Source organism: Trichosurus vulpecula, chromosome 4 (assembly GCF_011100635.1).
Source record: "Trichosurus vulpecula isolate mTriVul1 chromosome 4, mTriVul1.pri, whole genome shotgun sequence".
In the NCBI taxonomy this organism is placed as follows: domain Eukaryota; kingdom Metazoa; phylum Chordata; class Mammalia; order Diprotodontia; family Phalangeridae; genus Trichosurus; species Trichosurus vulpecula.
In genome coordinates this window covers 208,076,298-208,099,241 of record NC_050576.1, presented here as the reverse complement: position 1 = coordinate 208,099,241, position 22,944 = coordinate 208,076,298, and the positions used below count along the sequence as shown (strand labels likewise).

At 36.3% G+C, this 22,944-nt stretch overlaps 1 protein-coding gene across 1 annotated transcript in view; it reads right to left on the bottom strand.

The window, feature by feature from the left end:
- The window catches only part of ABCA5 (ATP binding cassette subfamily A member 5), a 119,812-nt gene that overhangs the window by 28,736 nt on the left and 68,132 nt on the right, over nucleotides 1-22,944 (bottom strand). The window contains exons 22-29 of the mRNA XM_036755886.1: nucleotides 22,798-22,935; nucleotides 16,606-16,719; nucleotides 7,569-7,739; nucleotides 4,600-4,713; nucleotides 4,211-4,348; nucleotides 2,412-2,486; nucleotides 1,558-1,649; nucleotides 1,308-1,434 (exon numbers count right to left, since the gene is read on the bottom strand). Of these exons, the coding sequence (XP_036611781.1) occupies nucleotides 1,308-1,434; nucleotides 1,558-1,649; nucleotides 2,412-2,486; nucleotides 4,211-4,348; nucleotides 4,600-4,713; nucleotides 7,569-7,739; nucleotides 16,606-16,719; nucleotides 22,798-22,935 (969 nt within the window). The remainder of the gene's footprint in view (nucleotides 1-1,307; nucleotides 1,435-1,557; nucleotides 1,650-2,411; nucleotides 2,487-4,210; nucleotides 4,349-4,599; nucleotides 4,714-7,568; nucleotides 7,740-16,605; nucleotides 16,720-22,797; nucleotides 22,936-22,944) is intronic.

The window sequence follows — 22,944 nt, the reverse complement described above, 5'->3', positions numbered from 1 at the left end:
ACCTCTTTGGCTGATAAAGAGCTTCCCACTAGAGGTAAAAGAAGGGCCAATTCTGCTATTTTCTTGTTGTTTATATGTATCTGCAATATTGATATCATCTTCAACCCATGGTTTCTTTGTAGGAATTTTTTAAAGCCATTTGTGTACTTTGAAAGGATAACCTTATTAAAACTAGATGATATAAACTGTAAGTCCACTTAACAAGGTATATGTAAGTTGTAATATTTTGAAATTCATTGAAACAAACAAATGATCACAGGTATCACTGTCAACTCCTTTGCATTGTGGAACACTCATATCTCCTTCACAATATTTTATATACTATACATCAGAGCTGTCAAACACATGGCCAAAGGTCCATAATACTCTCAAATGCAGCCCAAACCAAATTAAAATGTAACTGGGAAATATATGACAAAATAAAAATACAATAAAACATAGGTAATGCTAATTTGTGGTTTTCTAAATCACTATGCAGCGTTCAAGAATTCTTATATATGGTTTAATGGACCCTGTTTCTAAAAATAGCATTTGCTGCCCTTGTACTTCCCTGATGGTCAATCCATAAAAATCTTATTAAGCTATTATTTATCTGAAAAGTTTGGCCACCACAAATAGCTATTTTTATCATTATAACTATACTTCATATTTCTAGCACTTTGCAGTTTACAAAATACTTTAGTTGTAATAACTCTTTGACGTAAGCAGCATACGTACTAGTATACCTGCTTTACAGATGAGACAATTAAGGCTCAGAGAGTCAAGTTATTTGCCTGAATCACAAAGGATGTATGTAAGTAAATGAACTGGGACCTGAATGGTGGGTGTCTAATGTAACACACTGCTTAGTTTCCAACTACGGCATGGTGTAACCCCACTGTCCAATCTATATGTGCTTGGATAATGAAAACTTTTTTTTATGTATATGTTGTTTACCTACTCAAAATCTCCTCTCTTCTCTCCTCTCCTCTCCTCCCAACACAACCAGTAGAATATCCTTAGGCAGGAACTGTTAGATATTTGTGTGTGTGTGGTGTGTGTGTGTGGTGTGTGTGGTGTGTGTGGTGTGTGTGGTGTGTGTGGTGTGTGTGGTGTGTGTGGTGTGTATGTGTGTGTGTGTGTGTGTGTGTGTGTGTGTGTGTGTGTGTGTGTAATTCCCAGTGCCTAGTACAATGCTTGGCAGCTAATATGTGCTTAATAAATTTTGGTAATTATTATTCTAACTACACAAACTTAATATGGATTATTTCTAATGTCCTTGGAAATGAGCATTTCTCCAGCCAGTAAACTTAGAAGGACAAGGTTACCTCTTCACAGCATTGGCAAGTTATCATCTCTTTAACTTTTAGTCTTTCGGCTTTAACGTCATCATCTTCATCTTCATTGTTTGGCACTTCCAGAAACTTCCTATTTTTGAGTTTAGCTGTAAAGGTTCTACATGTATATAAAGGAACAATGTGAGATTTCAAGTCATTAATATATTAGGAAATTTATACTCCCAAGTTAAGTACCAGTAATTTCTCTTATAATTAGTTGATTCTTTAAACTTGAACTGACCTGAAAAATGGATCTTTTCTTACTGATCTGCCTCCATATTTCTTCTCAAAATATTGCAATAAGAAAATCCACAGCACACACTGTAAATAAGGCTAAAACAAACAAATTCTAAAAATTCATTATTAAACTGTTTAGCATTTTCATGTACTATGAAATAAAAATAAGTCTGGTTTCTTCTCAAGTCAAAGAACTATTCACACAACACTTTGGGAATCCCATACGATTAAAAAAATTGAAGTAATACTAATTCAAAAGGAACTAAGTAATTTACAATATGCAGTACTTCATATTTTCTCAGAATTGCTGAGAATGAAATTTTCCTGAGAAAATGTGAAGTACTTCTTGTTGTAAATTTCATGAGAAATGTTTATTTCATTGTATGTAACTGTGTATGCAATAATTATTCATATAAACAATTCAATTAACTGAAATAAAACTAAACAAGCCAAGTCTTCTTTTAGCCTGTAAGTAATCACAGGTTGTTGTCAAAAGGCATTAATGATAGTATTACCTAAAATGACGACATCGTGAATAAGCAAACAGCATCAAGACGCAAAATCATCTTTCTCAGGATTAATTAGCATTCTTGGGTTTCTTTTCTTGAGACCAAAAATTTAACAAAAAAGCTTTTTCTTAATGAAATATATGTGGGAAATTAAAGTATCACTATTCAGAAAGCTTGACCTCAATCTGGTAAGCAGATACTTAAGTAGTCTAACTATCAAACTGCCACATTTCATAGACACTCATTTATTTGGGAATGAAGGAATCAGATAATATTTTAAAAGATGCGGTTATAAGGCAAAAGTGTGCTAAAATAACATAAAACTGCAAAGAACTGAATGGATTCTTACCGATAAAACAGCTATTAAAAGCCTGTCCCATGGATTATAACTGCTTTCATTTTTTTGTACATTCTTCCATGAAATCTAACATAAAAATTAAATCATTAAATGTGTTCCACAGGAGAAAATCAAATTATGATCAAAATTAAATAATAAAAATAACTAATAATAATAATAAACATTCCTTTTCTAGCACCAAGTCAGTTCTTATGATTTCATTTATACACATATATGATTTCCTACTGTACTTCTGCAAAGCCTTTTTTAGAGTGATCTAAATTCATGCAGTGCTTCCCAAAACATTTTTGTCAATTAAAGACAGGGACAACACTAATTAGATGTAGAACTGCTAAGTGATTTGTATGTAGCTAATCAGTGGCCCCACCTGCTAAGACTGAATCTAATTCTAATCAAGTGACCCAGTTTTTTTGGTACTCATTCTTCAGATGGATTAATAAATTTCCCTCTTTTTTAAAAAAATTTTTTATTTATTTAAAATTATTTCAGTTTTAGTTTTCAATACTCATTTCCACAAGATTTTGAGTTCCAAAATTTTTCCCCATCTCTACCCTCCCCTCCACCCCAAGATGGCATGCATTCTGATTATCCCTTCCGCCAGGCTGCCCTCCCTTCTATCACACCTCTCCCCAACTCTTATCCCCTTCCCTTCTATCTTTCTGCAGGGCAAGATAGATTTCTACACCCCACTTCCTGTATACCTTATTTCCCAGGTGCATGTAAAAACAATTTTTAACATTTGTTTTTAAAACTTTGAGTTCCAATTTCTCTCCCTTCTTCCCTCCCCACCCACCCTCATTGAGAAGGCAAGCAATGCAATATAGGTTCTACATGTGTAGTTATGCAAAACACTTCCATAATATATGTTGTGAGACTAACAGTATTTCCTTCCATCCTATCCTGCCCCCTCATTTATTCTATTTTCTCCTTTGACCCTGTCCGTTTTCAAAAGCGTTTGCTTCTGACCACTCCCACCCCCAATCTGCCCTCCCTTCTATCATTCCCCAGCTTATCCCCTTCCTCCCTACTTTCCTGTAGAGTAAGATACCCAGTTGAGTGTGTATGTTATTTCCTCCGTAAGTCAAATCCAATGAGAGTAAGGTTCACTCATTCCCTTTCACCCTCTTCTTCCCTCCTACTATAAAAGCTTTTTCTTGCCTCTTTTATGTGAGATAATTTACCTCATTCTATCTCTCCCTTTCTCCTTCTCCCAATATATTCCTTTCTCACCTCTTAATTTTACTTTTTTTAAGATATCATCCCTTCATATTCAACTCACTCTGTCTGTCTTTCTGTCTCTCTCTCTCTCTCTCTCTCTCTCTCTCTCTCTCTATATATATATATATATATATATATATATATATGTATAAACAGTTCAACTTTAAAAAGTCCCTTATGATCTCTCTTTCCTAATTTCCCTCTTTTGTAAAACCCCCTTAGGCTTTATTTCCTCCCACTCTAATTTTGAATATTCTAACATTTAGACCTGATTTCATATTTTTAAAAAATCTTTAAAATGATGTTCCTTCCTCCTTGTGACAATATTTACTTACCTACAATATGCTAAGCATGACAGAACATAAAAAACATGCTCCTTCTCATTAAAGAGTTTCCATTTTAAAGGGGAACTTGTAAAAATATTGCCAGAGTTATTAACTGGCTATTTTACTAATGTCTAGCCAAAGAAGAGAAAGAACTCCCAATACTGATTAAAGAATCAAATTCCAAGATTTTTCTGGTTTTCATTATATATATATATATATATATGTATATACTAATAATAAACTCACCTTTATAAAACTGATCAGGCACCCTAAGAGTGGGTAGATTGGATTGATTATGCAGAGGGTATAATGAAGGACAGCTGTCACTGTGTAGTATCTCATAAAGAAAGTTATTTCAGTGACTGCAATGGAAACCAAGGCCATCTAAAAAATTGAGAAAATAAATAGAAATATCCTTAGACGTTTCAACTACACTCAATTAACTATACTTTCTTCCCATTCTTGATAAAATTGCTGATAAACAGATGTGACAAATGACACAAAAAGGGATGCTACCACAGCACATATTTTGCTCTTATGAAGATTTGAATGCATTAAATGACTTTTAGGACTAGAAACATGAGATAACTAAGAATTAACAGATTTTTGTAAAACAAAGTAAAATATATACTTACCACTGAGTAGATAAATGCCCAGAACTCTTTAGTATTTAAAACTTTTCTGACGGTGAAAGATGCAACATAGGTAAAAAGAATAACAGATGGTACATAACCAATAAGGCAAAAAACCTGAAGGAAAAAGAGAAGAGCAAGCTTTATGTAAAAAATATCAACAGCCAGAAAAATTTATGTGCCACAGAGAATGCCACAGTCATATTTTAAGAGAGCAAAAATATCTACATTTTACACTTACCAAGAAACAGGAACACAAACTTGATAATTTAAGATGAAATCTTGTCCCCTTTCTCCTCATCTATTATGGAGAGTACTAGGCTATCACGTTCTTTGCTGATCACTATCATTAGTGTACTTTTCCTTTACCCTGTGAAGTCTGTAGCTTCTCAATAGGACTCTTAAACTAAGAGACAATTTACTTCCACCTGAGGGAAAATCTAAACCAGTAATTTTATGCTTATGCTAGGTTAGTGCTTTGCAGTTGTCTGAGATTGTCATCACGGAGAGCAGGGACTTGGGGGCTAGTCTTTGCTGTGTAATCTCATTACTGTTGCGGAGAATTATGACTTCCTAAAATAAACCTATATTCAAATGAAATACAAAAGTATATTCCATAGATATATGTAAATGCATTTTCCATTAGCCTCATGACTAATACATTTTCACTAACTTAGATAACTGAGAGATAAGTGAATTTATCTGCTTACCATAGGATTATCGGATCTAGAGCTGGAAGACAGTTAAGAGGTCAACTAGTTCAACTCCCCTTATTTTACAGTTGAAGAAACTGAGGCCTGGATGGTAAGTAGCTGAGCCATGATTTTTTAACCAAGTCCAATGTGCTTTCTCCTACACCAGGGGTGGGGAACCTTCAGCAGTGAGGCCATATGTGGCCTTCTACGTCCTCCGGTATGGCCCTTTTGATTGAGTCCAAGTTTTGCTGGACAAATCTTTTTATTAAGGGCATTTGTTCTGTGAAGTTTGGATTCAGTCTAAGGGCTGCACTTGAGAACCTAGAAGGCCATATGTGGCCTCCAGGCTGCAGGTTCCCCACCCCTGTCCTACACCAAATGCACATAGATGCATTAATCAAAGTTAGCGGAAAACAAAGCACAAAGTCAGTAAGAAAAACAAAAAGTCTTTGGTAACCTCCAAAAGAAAATAAGACTTCCAATGCAAGTCTGTGATACTGAATAAGTCGTGCGACTACTTTCATTTCCTCCTCCATAATATAATATAATGTAAAATTTACTTTATCAGTACATTAATTGTTGATGTCAAATTCATCTTTAAAAAACTTGGAATTTTATTTGCAGTTTGGAGTAAATTACTTAAGTGTTCCTCCTGCTCCTCCATGAAAATCTAGCCTTAGGCAAAACTACCAAACAGTTCAAGTTTGTTTTTAATCCTCCTGCCTTCCTTTCATAAGTCCTTTTCTTTCAACATTCCTCTCATATAAGTCTTTTCACACCTGTGCATATCAGACAACTGTACCCTTTTGTTCTATTTCCTATATTATTTTTCCTTCCACTATAAAAAAATTCATATAGTAGTTGACATTTGTAGGGCCATTATCTTTTGGGCAGGACCTATGACTTCATTCTCCCAGTGAGGAAACCTATTCTCCCAATACAGGTTAGAAGTTACTCTGCTCGAGTTGTCTGGGACTAGAGAGATTAAATGACTTGCCCAGAGTCTCCCAGCCAATAAGTAAACCCAGGGCTTGAATGCTAGTCTTCTGGACTGTTAGGCCTCTGTCCACTATACTGTACTGCTTCTCATATAGTCGAGGTTTGAAAATAACTTTATATACATTAGCTCTCAACAGAGAGGCAGCATGGCAGGGTAGAGAGCCAGCCTTGGAGCCAGGGAGACCTACATTCAAGTCTCGCTTCTGACACAGACTAACTATGTGCCAGCAAAGTCACATAACTGGTCAGGGCTCTAGGAAATTCTCTAAGACTACAAAGCTGCAGGGAAAGTGCTGAATTGCAGTGGTAGAGGGAATTTCCTCATCTGAGAGTTCCCAAAACAATAAAATCACAGTCTAATCCTAACCCTGCCCCTCTAAAGTAGGCAATACAGATATTAGTTTCCATGAGCTACAAACAAGGACACAGGGAGCCAAGCCTATATGGCTAGTCAGAGCTGGAGCTGAATGTGAACCCAGCTCCCTCCTGACTCAAAGTCCAGCACTCTTTCCTCTAAACTTCAGTGTCTAATTTTTTCAAACATTAGTGTAAATTTAAATCATCTGAATACTTTGCATTTTAAACCTTATTTTATTATGAAATGATGGGCTTTGCAGCAGGTGTGACACATTTCAAAAAGCAGGAGAAGGGATACAGGAAACCACTCACCCCTATAATCATAAAGTGTAAGTTAACTACTATATGAAAAGGTGACCTTGTCCTTGATAATCATTTTGTAGTACTATAAAATATGACCATTTCTTAAATAGCGTACATTACTACCTAATTGTATATAGTGGTATGCTAGGCACTATGTAAGAAGAACTACATAGCCCTACCTCCCTCTTGCTTGCGCTCAAGAAATTTACAATGATGATGATTATTTCAACTCCTCAAAATCTCAATACCCCAATACTGGCTCTGCTAACTGATAATGGCCAGGATATTTTATAGATTTGGTTATTAAAAGAGAATAATTTTAAATCCTCCACTGAAGTCCACCTACTAGTGACCTTGTGCTTTCAAAGGAACATAATTTTAGTAAGATTTGCCAAGCTATGCTGCTCAGCCACAGATTGAGTACCTGCTGTCTGCAGGCCACCTTGGCTAAATGCAATTCATTTTTCTAGTAGAAGTTGGGGAAAAGAAGGAGGAAAAGAGAAAGTGAAGATTAAATGATCTATGCTGGTGAATAACATTTTAAAAAACTATAGAACTTTCCAAGTATTGTTTTGAATTATACGAATACAAACTGAAATATAAAAGACATTAACTTACCACAGAAAGGAACTTCAGAGCATAAAAATAAACTCCATAGTGAAATGCAAATAAGCTTCCTAGCATCAAAACAAGAACAACAAAAAATAAGGGAAAGTCAATTAGAGCTTGTCCAGTCCAATAGGCAGATGGAAAAAGACCTGAGATCTTCAGCTGGGTATAAGATTTGATCTATAAGAAAGGGGAGAAAAACCAAATAAATTATCCTGAATACAATTAAAATTATATATACATACATACATACACATATATAAAATGGTGAATTACTGAAGTAATCTAAACATGACATAAAAAATACAAAATCATTTGACTATCTACCTCTCCAACTCTATCTCCTCATATCCAAGCTAAGGAAAATTTCTACCATCACTACCAAAACCAAAAAATGTACAATTTACATTAAGCAACCAACTTGGCTTAATATTTCTCATCTTTAAGAATTTCAACAAGTCTCCAAGAACAGAAAGACTATTAAAATCACAGTATGCTAGGCCAAAATGAAATTGAAAATAGCAAATCGTCAGGTAATTTGAGGATAATCTACACAGAGAATGCATGTAAGACCGAACTAAGATCATCAGTTTTCTCAAACTCAAATTTTATGTTTTTAAACATAAAAATATATTTATATGTGCATATACATATATCTATATATACACATATACATGTGTGTGTGCACCTATACATATATGCATATGTGTGTATATAGATAGAAAGATAGACAGATGGACAGATGGACAGACAGAGATAGATAGATAGATAGATAGATAGATATAGATATATATCTGACATTTGTGTTTCTGTTCCAGGGAGGTTTTGAGAGAAGATAAACCCTGAACCAGTGAGAAACCAGCATGTTTTAGGAAAAAAAAGGTGAAGAGGAAAGTTCAGTAAGGAAAAATGAACAACTTTCCAACTCACAAAGTTAATATTTCACATGACCCTTCACTATTTTATGTGAAAATTACAAATTTCAAAATACTTATGTTCAAATGAAGGTATAAAAAGACATCATAAAGCCAAATAAAAAATAATTTGTAATTTTGCACAGTATCTGGCACAGCGTCTGGTGCTTAATGTTTACTGACTATCTGTACTTATTTCCAATGAATAATTTAATTTACTATATTGTTATTCATAAAAAGGCTTAAGAGGAACAGCGGGAGATTGAGAATTGTTGGGGGAGAGGGAGAATATCCCTATCTCTAATCTCTTACAACTATCCCAAACAATCTATTAGCCCCCAAGTCTAGCACCAGCTTGATTATTGCCACCAAAACTGCCACTACTAAAACAAAGGGAAAGTAAGAAAAGAAAATTGAAAAAAACAGTAATAGGCCAGGTATGATCTTGCAATGCTTTTAGTCTAGGAAAAGGGTGCTGAATATATTTAGCTCCCCTCCCCATGCTATAACTGATGCCAAACGTATCTCAACTCATCTCTTTTCCCTAACCATTTAATTAAGGGACAAAAACTCTGAGTCCTTAAATTCCCTGATTTTAGCAATTACTTAATTCAACTTATACAATTTATGAATGGAATGGCCCTTTATGTCAAATCTCATTCTTAATTCCATAATTAGCTCTGTACCTAAGCTGGAAGGCCCAAATAAGCTCAATCCACAACATTTATTAAGCACTTACTATGCACAGGCACTGTCCTAAACACTCAGGATAAAAAAGCAAAACACAAAGGAACTTCCTTACCAACTGAGGAGACCAAATATAAATAAATAGGTACATACATGATACATACAGAGAAGAAGGAAAGTGATATTAAGAGGAGAGGGCTCAAGTGACTAAGGGCATGGCAAAGTATTGCAGAAGGTGTCATTCAAGCTGAATCTTGAAAGAAGTTGGAGATGTCAAGAGGCACAGGTAGGGAGAGTTTTGTGGAAAGGAGTAAACGGTGAGAAAACTGAAAAGGTAGGAAGGGGCCAGGTGGTAAAGAGTCTTAAATACCAAAGGAAGGATTTATATTTGATCCTTGAAGTAGCAGAAAGCCATTGGTGTTTATTAAGAAGAGGTATGGAGATTAGGTGACATGATCAGAACTGCCTATTAGGAAAATCAGCTTGACAGAAGTGTGAGAAAAGACTGGAGTTGAGAGAGACATGAGGCAGGAAGACCATTAAGAAGGTTGTTGCATAAGACCTGAACTATGCTGACTAGGGTGGGGGGGTAGGGCGGGGTGAATGAGCAGAGGTGTTATAAAGGAAGAAATGATAAGATCTAGTAACCGGTTGGCTATGAAGTAATACTGAAGTTGAGAGTTGAGAGTTTAGAGTCAAGGGGGATGCTGAGGTTGTAAATTGTTGCCAGATTTAATAAGGGAGTACAAGAACAGTGGATTTCAAGAGAAAGTTAATGAATTTTGTTCAAAATGTCCAGCAAGCAGTAGATGTGGAATTACAGTTCAGAAGAGAGACCTGGGCATGTCAGACAGATCTGGGACTCATGATAGAAATGATAATTGAACTGATAAGATCATTGAGAGACAGTTCCGAGAAAAAAGAGAAAAGGGCCCCATGATACAGCTCTGGGATTGTGTTGGTAAGCAAAATGGGCTCTTAGCACTCAGTTGGCCTTTGTTTCCTTTGAGTAATTCAGTGTGCTTCATTGAGATTTACTAGGTGCTAAGCCCCAGGCCCAAACCCCTATTAGGTGTAAAACCTATGTGGGTGTGGATTGGTAACTAAGGTGGGGCCCAAGGTGGGGCTAACTAAGGGGAGGTGCTAACTCAAGAGCCAATCATAGCAGCCTAAGTTCTGGTCATTCAGATGATGTTTGATGACATCTGAAAACCTATAAGAAGAGGAGACAGAGCCATTTGCACAGGGCTCTCGCTGGTGGTGGTGCTGAGGTGGAGACTCCGGGCAGCTGTAGCTAGGAGCCCTCCAGCTTGTAACCTGGATGCTGAGACTTTGTTAAACTCTGGTAACTATGTATTAGGATTTGAATCAGACAAGGTCTGTCTGTCGATGTTTATAATTTATTTGCAATTTGTTCTGAAGTTTAGGGTGCTGGCTCTTTTCCCCTGAACTAAGTGAATGATATTTGTATGCTGAATTAAAGTAAGTTTGTCAACCCCTTAACCTTGCTTTCCTTATTAAAGCAGATCAAAAGAACCTGTGCTTTTGCAGCATGTTGGCAGCATGCTTGTTGTTGGCGTTGTGTTGGTCTTACACCCCCACAACAGCTGCTAGCTGGATTGTTGAAACAGGGATATACCCACAGTTAGGAGGCAGGATAAGCATGAAGATTTAACAAATGAAACTGAGATACACTGGTCAAGGGAGGTAGGAAGAGAACCAGGAAAAAGCAGTGTCAGGAAAACCTAGAGAAGCATGTATCCAAGAGCAGATAGTGATCAATGGTATCAAATGCTACAGAGTCGAAGAAGGATGAGACTGAGTAAAGGCCATTAGAGGCACAAGTGAACAGAAAGAAAGTAGTTTCAGTTGAAAGAGGAGATTGGAAGTCAGACTACAGTGGCTTTAGAAGAGACTGAGAACAGAGGAAGTGGAGGCTCCAAGCATAGGCAATTTTTTCAAAGAGCTTAGCAGCTAGGGAAGACGATAGGATAAAGTGAATGTTTTTTGAGGATGAGAGAGACATGGAGGTATTTGTAGGCATCAGGGAAAGAACTAGCAAACGGAGATACTGAAAAGTAGAGAGAAAAATGGACCTAGGTTAGAAAGGGTTTTTAAGGCCAAATAGAAGAGTTTGTATTATTCCTAGAAGAAACAAGGAGCTACTACCGAATTATCAAGTAAAGAAGTGATGTGGCCAGACTTGTGTTTTAGGAATATCACTGTGGAAGCTGTAAGGAATGTACATTGGTGAGGGGAATGACTTAAGACAGAGAAACCAGCTAGAAAGTTATAACAACAGTGCAGGCAAAAGATGATGAGAGCCAGAAAGATATGAGACTGTGGAGGGACAAGATTTGGCAACTGATTGGCTATGTGGGCCAAATCTAGGTAAATGGAAAGATGGTAGTGCCCTTGACAGAAATAAGAAAGTATGGAAGGAGGGGTGGAGGTGGATGTGAGTTTAAAGTGAAATTTAATGAGTTATTTTGGCAATGTTAACTTTAAGATCCTTAAAGGACACAGAGTTCTTTATGTCCAGTGAGCTACTGGAGATAAAGGACTAGAGCTCAGGCAAGAGATCAAGGCTCAATATGTAGCTAGTAGTCACCTGAATAGGGAAAATAATTTAATTCATGGGAGCTGATGAGGTTTCACGTAAAAAGAAAAGAGGAGGACCGTAGTGTATACCCACAGCTACGGGGCTAGATATAGATGATGATACAGCAAAGGATGCTGAGGAGTAGTAGTCATAGAGATAGGAGATGAATAAAAGAGAATAACTTCAGGAAAACTTTGGCAGGAGAAAGTATGCAGGAGAGGGTGATCAAGTGTTCAAATGGTGCAACACAATCCCTGAGGCTAAGGGAAAGGAGAGTGAGCAGCTACAGGAGAGGTTGTAACAGTTCTATATCAGTCAGAATAAAAGCTAGAGGAGAATGATACAAGAAAAACATGAGATGAGCACAAGTCAGGCCAAAACTGCTGAAAAAACAAAACCACAAGCAAACAAAATAATCTGCAAGTGCAGAACTACGAGCATTTCAATAAATACTGCCTTTGAATTTAATTTTTCATCTGGCTTTGGTCAAGATTCCTGTGTTGGTAAGCAAAATAGGCTCTTAGCACTTAGTTCAACCAAGTGCCCTTGGGTGTCCCTGGTGCCTCCTTGCCTGGGGGTGGGAGGGGGAAGGCCTAGTTTACACATGAATTTGAATGACATGTCTGGGATAGCAGAGGCCTCTTTGTGATGATTCTAGGTCACGTGGGTGTGACTCACCCCTGACCCTTTTTGAAAAAGATATAAAACCAGGGGTTGGATTTCTCTTCTTTGGAGCTCTTACCCACAGCAGTGGTGCCGCGCGTGACTCTGGGTCAGCCCTTGTTATGAGCTCCTGGGCTGAACCTAGATGTTGGTAACTATGAATCTGTATTTGGTCTGTCTGTCGATGTTGGTAATTTGTTTGTATTTGCTCCGAAGTTCAGGGTGCTGGCTTTTTCGCCTGAACTAAGTGAATGGTATTTGTATGCCGAATTAAAGTAAACTTGTCAACCCCTTAACATTGCTTTCCTTACTAAAGCAGATCAAAAGAACCTGTGCTTTTGCAGCATGCTGGTAGCGTTCCTGTTGTTGGGCTTGTATTGGTCTTTCACCCCCACAACAGCAGCTAGCCAGACTGTTGAAAAAATTCCAAGTCAAGCAAAATGAAGATTAAGAAAAGATCATAGGTCTTACAATTAACAGATCATTGGTAACTCCTTATCTGACTGATAAAGTCAGAAGCTAGATTTCAAGTTGGGAAATGAGTGAGAAGGAAAAATGGAGGGAGGCAACAAGTGAGACAGCTTATTCTAAGAGTTTGGTTGTGAAAGGAAAGAGAAGTATAGGATGATAATTTGAAAACAGTAGGGTCAAGTGAGAGTTTTTTTTTTTTAGGAATACTGCTAAGTTCAGTTTTGGACATGATGAATTTAAAGTATTAAGATTATATTTCCTATAGAAAATGCTGGGCTAAAGATTGGACAAATTTTTGGATAGAATAAGGATTTCCTTGGCACAGAAGTTATTTCTAAGAAAATGATGATAACAGCTCAAACCTATATTATATGGCACTTTAAGGTTTCAAAGCATGTGTCTCGTAACAACCCTCTAAGGCATATAGTTAAAGTATCATTATTATCTCTATTTTATAGATGAGGAAACTGGGGTTTTCAGAGTTGGAGGAGCTTGCCAAATAGCTAGTGAGTCTCTCAGGCTGGATTTCAGCACAAATCTCACTTTATATCTAGCATTGTTCCCACTGTCCTTTCCTGCCTCTCACACCAGACCCCAAGCCTAGGTCTGAGATTCAGATAACTACAAGGTTTGCAATAGGAAAAAATATACATGGATTGCCTGAGATATTCCCATTTACAAAAGCTTAATAATAAGCATCACAGATGGATAATACTCTCTGAAAGCCATAACTGCAAATAAATTACACTGTATGGTAACAGTATGGGGAACTAGGTCTAAGTGGAGAGTGCTTTGGTCAAGGGAATAAAGGAAAATTATGATCATGTAAGATATAATGGAGTAGAAGGCAAGGACAAAAGATTTTAGTAAAGTGGGGAAGGGACGAACATATGATAGAACCACATGTTACTGACTGATTACCATGTAAGAAGCACTAAGGTCATCATGATCTTGGAAATGTGCTTGAATGCGCTCAAGCATGATAGTTAATATTATATAAGAATAAGTAACATTAAAGATGAACAAAATTGAGTTGGCTTTGGGTAACTGGTATTAACCCTCCCACAATCAGTGAATCACAGAGAGTTGCAAATATAGCTGTATTAAATGTTTACAACATAAAGTCTTCAACTTGCTCCTTATCTCCATGGATAAAACTGGGGGAAAGTAGAAATGCCAGCTAAAAGAGATTCATTCTTTCAATAAACTTATACTCATTAACACCTACTATGTGAAACACAAAAGGCAACATGGCAGAGTGGAAAGAAAGCTGGTGTCAAAGCTAGGAAAGCCTGGGTTCAAATCTTGCCTCTGATATTTTCTAGATGGATGATCCTGGTTAAGTGACTTAAGCCCTTACTATTCGAGGAAACTCTCTAAGGTTAGAAGCTGCAGGAAAAGTGGCCATAATGCACTGGTAGAAGGAATTTCCACACCTATTAGTTCTCTATACCAATGAAATCACAGTTCCAATTCCTATCACTATGTGACAGGCACTGAGAGATACAAAAATTTTTATTACATAATACTTTAAAAGTCAAATTACTCCTGCAGCCACATATGCTGCCCCTCCTTGGAGGTCTTCAAACAGAAATTGGATGACCACATATCCAGTACGTTACAGTGAGGATTTCTTTCTTGTGTAGGTTAGACTACATGACAACTGAAATTCCTTCCAACTCTCAAATTCTATGATTATATGATTTATGTAAGAAGGTCATGGTATTATTGTTTCCAAATGAATGGTTTTCGAGAATCATTAGCACATGGCTTTGTACTTCTATTTTCATATTTTTTTCCAGATTGGATTTGTGATGCCATTGCTACAGGGAACTTCCTCAATCAATAGAGATAAGACACCTGCTCTCTGAAATTTACAGTCTGCTATATGGCACAGTGGATAGAGTGCATAGCCTGGTGTAAGCAAGACCTGAGTTTAAACATGGCCTCAGACATTAACTAGCTGACACAGGGCAAGTCACTTAACCTTTGTGTGCCTCAGTTTCCTCATCAATTAAAAAAGCACCTGTAAAAGCACTCCCATGGTTGTTGTGAGGATCAAATATGATAACTGTGAAGTGCTTAGCATAGTGCCTGGCATATAGTTATATAAATGATATAAATGTCATTATTACTAACATTGTTATTACACTGAAAACTGGCCTTGTGATTACGTAGAGCTAATGTCAAGCCCTGTCTCTGAAACATCATGGCTATGACCAAGCCCAGACAACTTTCTGTAACACAAATACATGACAAATTTAGCAAACAAATTTAGAATTTCCAAAAATTACATATATATTTTGGCTAATGCAACACATAGGTTCTTGAAAAGTTATGGATAAAACAATCTCTATTGAACATGTACTAAAGATTTGAGTATGAGCTCTGGCTCTCAAGCCCTAGTTTGGGCCCTGACTGGCTCAGAATGAATGTAAATAGCAACTGCTTCTGTTTCTCAGAAACCCTGAAGGTCTTTGTAGTAGTAATCAGGGGGGCCTTTTTGCTGTTCTGTTAAGTGCCTTTAATGATTCTGGCCTTTGTTTGAATGGGGCAGATAAAATGGGATCTTTTTGTCTTGAGGTGCTTCTCAGCACTAAAACAATGTAATGGTGATCATGACAGGACTTTTTATTGTCTTCTCCTTTGGAATGCTGAGGTAATTAAGTACATTTGATGAGTCTTGCCTTTCAAATGTAACAGCCAACAAAATGGGACTTTTCACTATTCTTTGTTTGAGTGCTTCTCAGCATTGAGGTAATCAAGCGCCCCAGGGCCCAGAGAGGGTATAGAAGATCTGAGATTGGTGTTGTCCCTTGGGGGTCACTCATGTAAAGAGTGTTGAGACTCTGGGCAAGTGGTTCTAACTGCCCCCGGCTTTGCTAACCCAGACTCATTGGTGTTCCCTTTTTGGTAACTAGGTATGTGATGTCTTGATTAGACAAAGCCTGTCTGTTGAATATTGTTATTTGATCTGTTGATATTTTCTGCTTGTAATTTCTATTTGTATTTGCTCTGAAGTTCAGGGTGCTGGCTTTTCCCCCTGAACTAAGCGAATGATGTACGTATGTTTGATTAAAGTGAGACTGTTAACCCCTTAAAGTTACTTTCCTTAGTAAAGAAGATCAAAGAACCTGTGCTGGCAGCTCTTACTGCCAGTCTTGCTGGGTCTTACAGCCCTATAGCACCTGCTAGCCAAACTGTTATTACAGTATTCCCTTCGAAGATCTTTTTTTTTTTTTTTTGATTAGGTAGAGGCAATTCTCTGACTCATTTCTTATTAAGCTTTAATCACTGAATGGGCATTGCCTCAGTCAAACTAAGACCTATTAAAGACCTTAGCTTGAAAAGGCCAAGGTCCCCCATTGCTTCCTGGGCCACCTCCAGTTGTCCTGATCTATATCTGGCCACTGGACCCAGATGGCTCTGGAGGAGAAAGTGAGCCTGGTGACTTTGCACAGCCCTCCCTCAGTCAATTCCAATTCATTTTCATGTCATGGCATCACCTCCCTGATGTTGCGGTCCTCTTCGAGAAACAGCAACTAAAGACTTGAATATTAAAAGAAAACTTACAGTACAAAATTTTTGGTCAAAGAAATTTTATGATGCAAAAGTTGTTCCCATATCTATTTTTATAAATTCGACTTCTGTATGTTGTACATAAGCAATATGAATACACAATTCATTTTTTAAAAAGTATTTACATTACCTTATGATTTTCTGCATTTTCCATGGCAAAGTGGGGTGGCATTGCAGTCACAATGATTCCAAGCAAAGCTGCTTGAAAATACAGCTCAATCCTAAAGACTATGTCAGTAATTTCCTAAAAAACAAAAAACAAAAAACTACAGTATTCAAAGTAACTTTAAACCATCCCAGTACTTCTTCTTTTAAAGTATTAAAAGGACTAATACATAAAAATATATACATTAATAATAGGATTTAGAAGAAAGAAAATTAGGAGGCTGATTAGGAAACCTAGACCCAAGTCAAAATTGATCCAATGATTGGCTATGTGACCTTGGGTAAATCACTTTGTTTCTATTTCAGTGAGTGTGGAATAGAGACAAGAAATTAAATCTGTTAAACCTACTTCACTCCATTATTGTGAAAGATAAAATATGCTTCACTTAGAGTGAGTTAACACGCACATTCTGAGAGGAGGACCACATGGCCATTGGGCCAGAGAGGTGGAGGGTGAGCAGCTGCAGGAAATGCTGAAATATAAAAGGCTAAACAAATATTGGAGGAAACAGATAATAATAATAGTATGGTATGAATACAAGCCAGGTGGAACCTAACAGAACAAATGAACAAGAAACCACAAAAGTGCAAGAATATAGGAATTCAGATATATGTAGCCCTTTAATTTAATGTTCCCTTTGTCTTTGGCCATAAAAAAAAATGTGAACTTTAGCTGTAAAAAAAGAAATTAAAATTCTGAAAAAATGCACTGATCTGAGGGGTGGAGTTAAGATGGTATAACAGACAAGGCACAATAGTTGAGCTCTTCCAAAAATTCCCCTCCAAGTAACTTTTTTTAAAATGTATTTATTTTTAGTTTTCAACATTCACTTCCATTAACTATTTTCTCCCACTCCCTCCCCTCCCCCCTCCCCAAGATGGCATGCAATCTGATATAGGCTCCACATACACATTCATACTAAACATATTTTCACATGAATCACGTTGTAAAGAAGAATTAGAATCAATGGAAGGAACCACAAGAAAGAAGAAACAAAACAACCAAAAAAAAAAAAAGAGAGAGAGAGAGCAAATAGTATGCTGCAATCTGCATTCAGACTCCATAATTCTTTCTCTAGATACAGACCAAATGATTTTAAAATAACACTTCAAATCAAATTCTGGAGTAATAGACCCAACAAAAGGTCCAGGTGAGTCATTCTTCCACCCAAAGACAATGTAGGAGGTCTCAAGGAGAGATCTTTGACTTGGGAATAGAAAATGACCCAGAGCCCACATGGATACAATGCCCAGTGGTAGCACTTGGTGATGGTGACAGCAGTAGCTTTGGAAGTAAGGGGTCAAGACAATTGGCCAGAAAGAGATGGGATCCTTGTCTACCACTAGGCATAGTTTGGCAATTCCACTGCCTATACCCACTTTCAGATCAGGCTTAAAGGCAGAGAAGACCACTTTCAGTCAGGAGGAAGCAAGGGCCCTGAGCAGCAATATCACTTCTGGTACCAAGGGATCACGAACCCTGAGGGGCAGTATCAATAGAAATCCACAGGGATCAGAGGCCTTTTCTAGATAAGAACCAGAGCACAGATCTGGAAAGCATAGACTGTACCTCTCCCTGGATCATATGATCTTGGAACCACCAAAAACTTCCAAAGCCTCCAAACTAGCTCTGAAAACAACAGTATAACAGTTCTCCGCCCCTCACCCTGGACCCACCTTTCAGGGAACAGAGACCAACTTTAACATAACAAAATCAAGAAACAGGCTAGAAAAAATGAGCAAAAAACAAAAAGAACCTGACCATTAAAAAGCTATTCCAGCGACAAGAAAAGATCAAGACAAATTCAGAAGAGGATGAGGATGTCAAAATGGCTATAAGAAAAATCTCAAAGAAAAAATTTGAGTTGGATATAAGACTAATAAGAATTCCTGGAATAGCTAAAAATGAATTTTAAAAATCAAGTAAGGGTGGTAAATGAAAAATTAGGGAAAGAAAAAATAAGCAAGAGAAAAAAATTATGAAAAGACAACTAAGAGCTTGGTAAAAGAAGTTTATACATATATATGTGTATATATATATATATATATATATATATATATATATATATATATATATATATATATATATACACACACACACACACATATACACACACATATATAAACAAAAAAAAACAACATCTTAAAAACAGGACTGACCTAATCATAAAAGAGGCACAAAAATTCACTGAAGAAAAGAACTCTTAAAAAGTAGAATTGGCTCAATGGTTAAAAAAAAAAAAAAAGGGACAAAAGGTCACTGAACAAAATAATTCCCTAACAATTAGAATTGAGTAAAATGGAAGCTAATGACTCCATGAGACATCAAGAAACAATAAAACAGGGGCACCTAGGTGGTGCAGTGAGTAGAGCATTGGCCCTGGAGTCAGGAGAACCTGAGTTCAAATCTGACCTTAGACACTTGACACATTTACCAGCTGTGTGACCTTGGGCAAGTCACTTAACCCCAATTGCCCTGCCTTCACACAACTGAAATACAGAGAATTAAAACAAGAGGCTGGAGCAAAATCTGTTATGCCTCAGCTGAAGTAAAAAAGGCAGGGGTAAAGATCATGATCTCAGACAAAGCAAAGCGGAAAAAAAAAACAAAAAACCTTAAGAGATAACCAGGGAAACTACATCTTGCTGAAAGGCACCAGACAGTAATATTAAACATATATGCATCAAATGGTACAGCAACCAAATTCTTAAAGGAAAAGTTAAAGGAGTTACAAGAAGAAACAGATAATAAAACTATACTGGTAGGGGACCTCAATTTTCTCCTCTGAGAGCTAGATACATCTAAACATAAAATAAACAAGAATGAAATCAAGGAGTTGAATAGAATTTTAGAAAAGTTAGATATGACAGACCTCTGGAGAAAATACAATTGGAATAGAAAGGAGCATACCTTTTCTTCAGCTGCACATGGCACCTTTACAAAAACTGACCATGTAGTAGGGCATAAAAACCTCACAAATGCAGAAAAGTAGAAATATTAACTGCATCCTTGTCACACCATAATACAATAAAAAATACATTCAATAAAGGGCTGTGGAAGCATAGATTAAAAATTAATCAGAAACTAAATAATCTAATCCTAAGGAATGAGTGGTTCATCAAAGAACAAATCACAGAAACAATAATTTCATTAAAGAGAATGAAAACAGTGGGACAACATACCAAAATTTGTGGGATGCAGCAAAAGCAGTATTTAGGGAAATATTTATATCTTTAAATACATACATCAATAAAAAGGAGAAAGAACAGATCAATGAATCAAGCATGCGACTAAAAAAACACACAAAACTAGAAGAATAAATGTTAAACCCCCAATTAAACACCAAAATGAAAATCCTGAAAATCAAAAGAGAGATTAATAAAACTGAAAGTAAAAAATCCACTGAACTAACAAATAAAACTAGGAGCTGCTTTTATGAAAAAAATCAATAACACAGATTAGTTAATTTGATTAAAAAAAGAAGAAAAAAAGCGAAGAGGGTGAATTTAGCATCAATGAAGATGAAATTAAAGCAATTATTAGGAGCTAATTTGCCTAATTATATACCAATAAATCTGACAATCTAAGTAAATATTTACAAAAATATAAATTTACCAGATTAAAATAAGAAATACGATACTAACCCTATCTTAGAAAAATAAATTGAATAAGTCATAAATGTAGGCTTTTAAGAAAACTATTACCAGAACCAGATAGATTTGCAAGTGAATTCTACCAATCATTTAAGGAACAATTAATTCAAATACTGTATAAACTATTTGAAAACATAGTTAAGGAGTCCTACCAAATTCCTTTGATGACACAAATATGGTTTTGAAGGAAGAGAAAAAACAGAGAAAGAAAGCCATAGCCCAATTTCCCTAATGAATATCAATGCAAAATTTTTAAATAAAATACTAGAAAGGAGATTACAGCAATACATCAGAAAGATCATATACAGGTGGGATTCATACTAGGAATACAGGACTGGTTCAACACAGGAGGGCTATCAGCATAATTAACCTTAATAATAATAAAAGTAACAAAAATCATATGATTATATCAATAGATGCAGAAAAAGCCTCTGATAAAATACAACACCCATTCCTATTTAAAACGCTAAAAAGCTTAGGAATCAATTCAGCCTTTCTGAAAATAATAAGAAGTATCTATCTAAAATCAAAAACCAAGAGCAAACATTATCTATAATGCCTTCCCAATAGATCAAGGGTAGTGAAACAAGAATGTCTATTGTCACCATTATTTTTTCAGTATGGTGTTAGAAATGCTAGCTATAGCAATAAGACCAAAAAATAAAAAGAACCTGAAGGAATAAAAACAGGCGACAAGGAAACAAAGCTATCACCCTTTGCAGATGACATAATGGTATACTTGGGAAATCCTGGAGAAGTGAGCAGTCATGAAAATAACTGACAGAATAACAAAAACATTTTAAGACAAACAACTCTGAAAGACTTACAAAATCTGATCATCGTAGTGATTACCCACAATTACAGTAAGACCAATCATGAAGCATGCTACTCACCTCCTAACAAAGAAGTGATAAACTCAAGATGAAGAATGAGACATATTTTTAGATACGGCTAATGCAGGAATTTGTTTTGCTTGACTATGCATATTTGTTACATGGGTTTTGTTTTTATTTTGGTTCCTTGTCCTCCATGCCCAATTTGGGAGGGGAGAAGTAAAAGTAGATTTTTATTAATTAAAACATTAGTTTAAAAATAAAGTCATTATTGCAAAAACATTTCAGAATTTCTTCAATTTTTCCAAGAGCTTTCCTGAATCCTTTGATATTAAAATAATTCTTTTTTGAAGAACATACTGACAATTAGATAGAAACTGACAATTAGGGAAGAGATGGACCAAAAGAAAATGACCAGCAAAGACATTACCATGATGTGTAGGAATTGACGGCAGTGTTAAGGAAGAAATGTTTAAATGGTGCCTAATTTTATAAATAGTCATACAACTATTTTAAGTATATGTATTTTTAATTATTTTTATTTTTTGATACATTTTTCTTCCTGCAACCTTGTAGAGAGGCAACATGACACAATGGAAAAAGATGGCCACAGAGTCAAAAACCTGAGTTCAAGTCCAGCCTCTGACACCTACCAGTTGTTTGACCTTGGACAAATCACTTAACCTCTCAGTGTTCCAAGGAAGTCTCTAAGATATACAAGACTTATTGATCTGCCAGGGTAGAAGGCTTTTTCCTCACCATAAATTCCATATATCAGTGAAAGAACAAAACCAAAAAACTGTAAAACAAAGTAGAACCTTATAATTGTGGGAACGTGGGACACTGACTATTCAGTTAACAGGAACCCCTGCACTAAGAGATATTAGAATGGAGAATCAAATCATTTTGTAGAGTATCTTTTCCAAATATTTTTCAGTCAATTCTGATGGCTTAAACACTTACAGTCTTTTTTTTTACTTATAGTCTTTACTACATGGACCTTACAATACTAGGATTCTAGATATAAAATATGACATTCACCTTCAAATAAACTTTTATGAAATTTCCTGTAATAATTATCATCAAAGATATTTAAGCTTATATGTGAAATTTCAGGAAGCAGCACAGTGTAGAAGGTAGAGAGGCTGGCCTTGGAGTCAGGAAAACCTGGGTTCAAGTGGTCTCTGATGCCTAGTGGTCAGAAAATATGGGCAAGTCACTTAAATGGTCAGTGCCCCAGGCAACCCTCTAAGACTTACAGACTACTTGCTGATAGATATGGGTGGAATGGGTTTCCACACCTAGAGTTTCCCACATTGATGAAATCACAGGTCCAGACCAAAAAAAAGGAGGTGGGGGGGAAGGACATCTTATTATCAGAGTAGCACTACTTTCTTTGATTCTATTGTCAACTTATATTGAGAATTATTTCTAAGACCAGAAGTTATAGAACGCCACCAGAGTAGGGCATCACTACACACACAAGCTGAGAGAGACATTTTGGTAAAACATTGTAAATTTACTGGTAACTGTAGACTAGGACTTTCAATCACTGTCACTGATATTAAACATATTTTTCCCTATTTTCTTCTACTTTGACATCCATTCTGTGATTTCTAATGTGGGTAACTAAGTCCATAATATTAGTTTGGAATCTGTAGTCAACTTACTTGAAAAAATGGTGTGTTCCAGATCTGGATATTTTCTGTCTCATTTAAATGATAAAGAATTGAGTTGCTAATAACATTCATCAATACTGGTAGAGAATAAATCATAGTACTATTGAAAACAGTTACAAACATGTAGTCCTACAACAA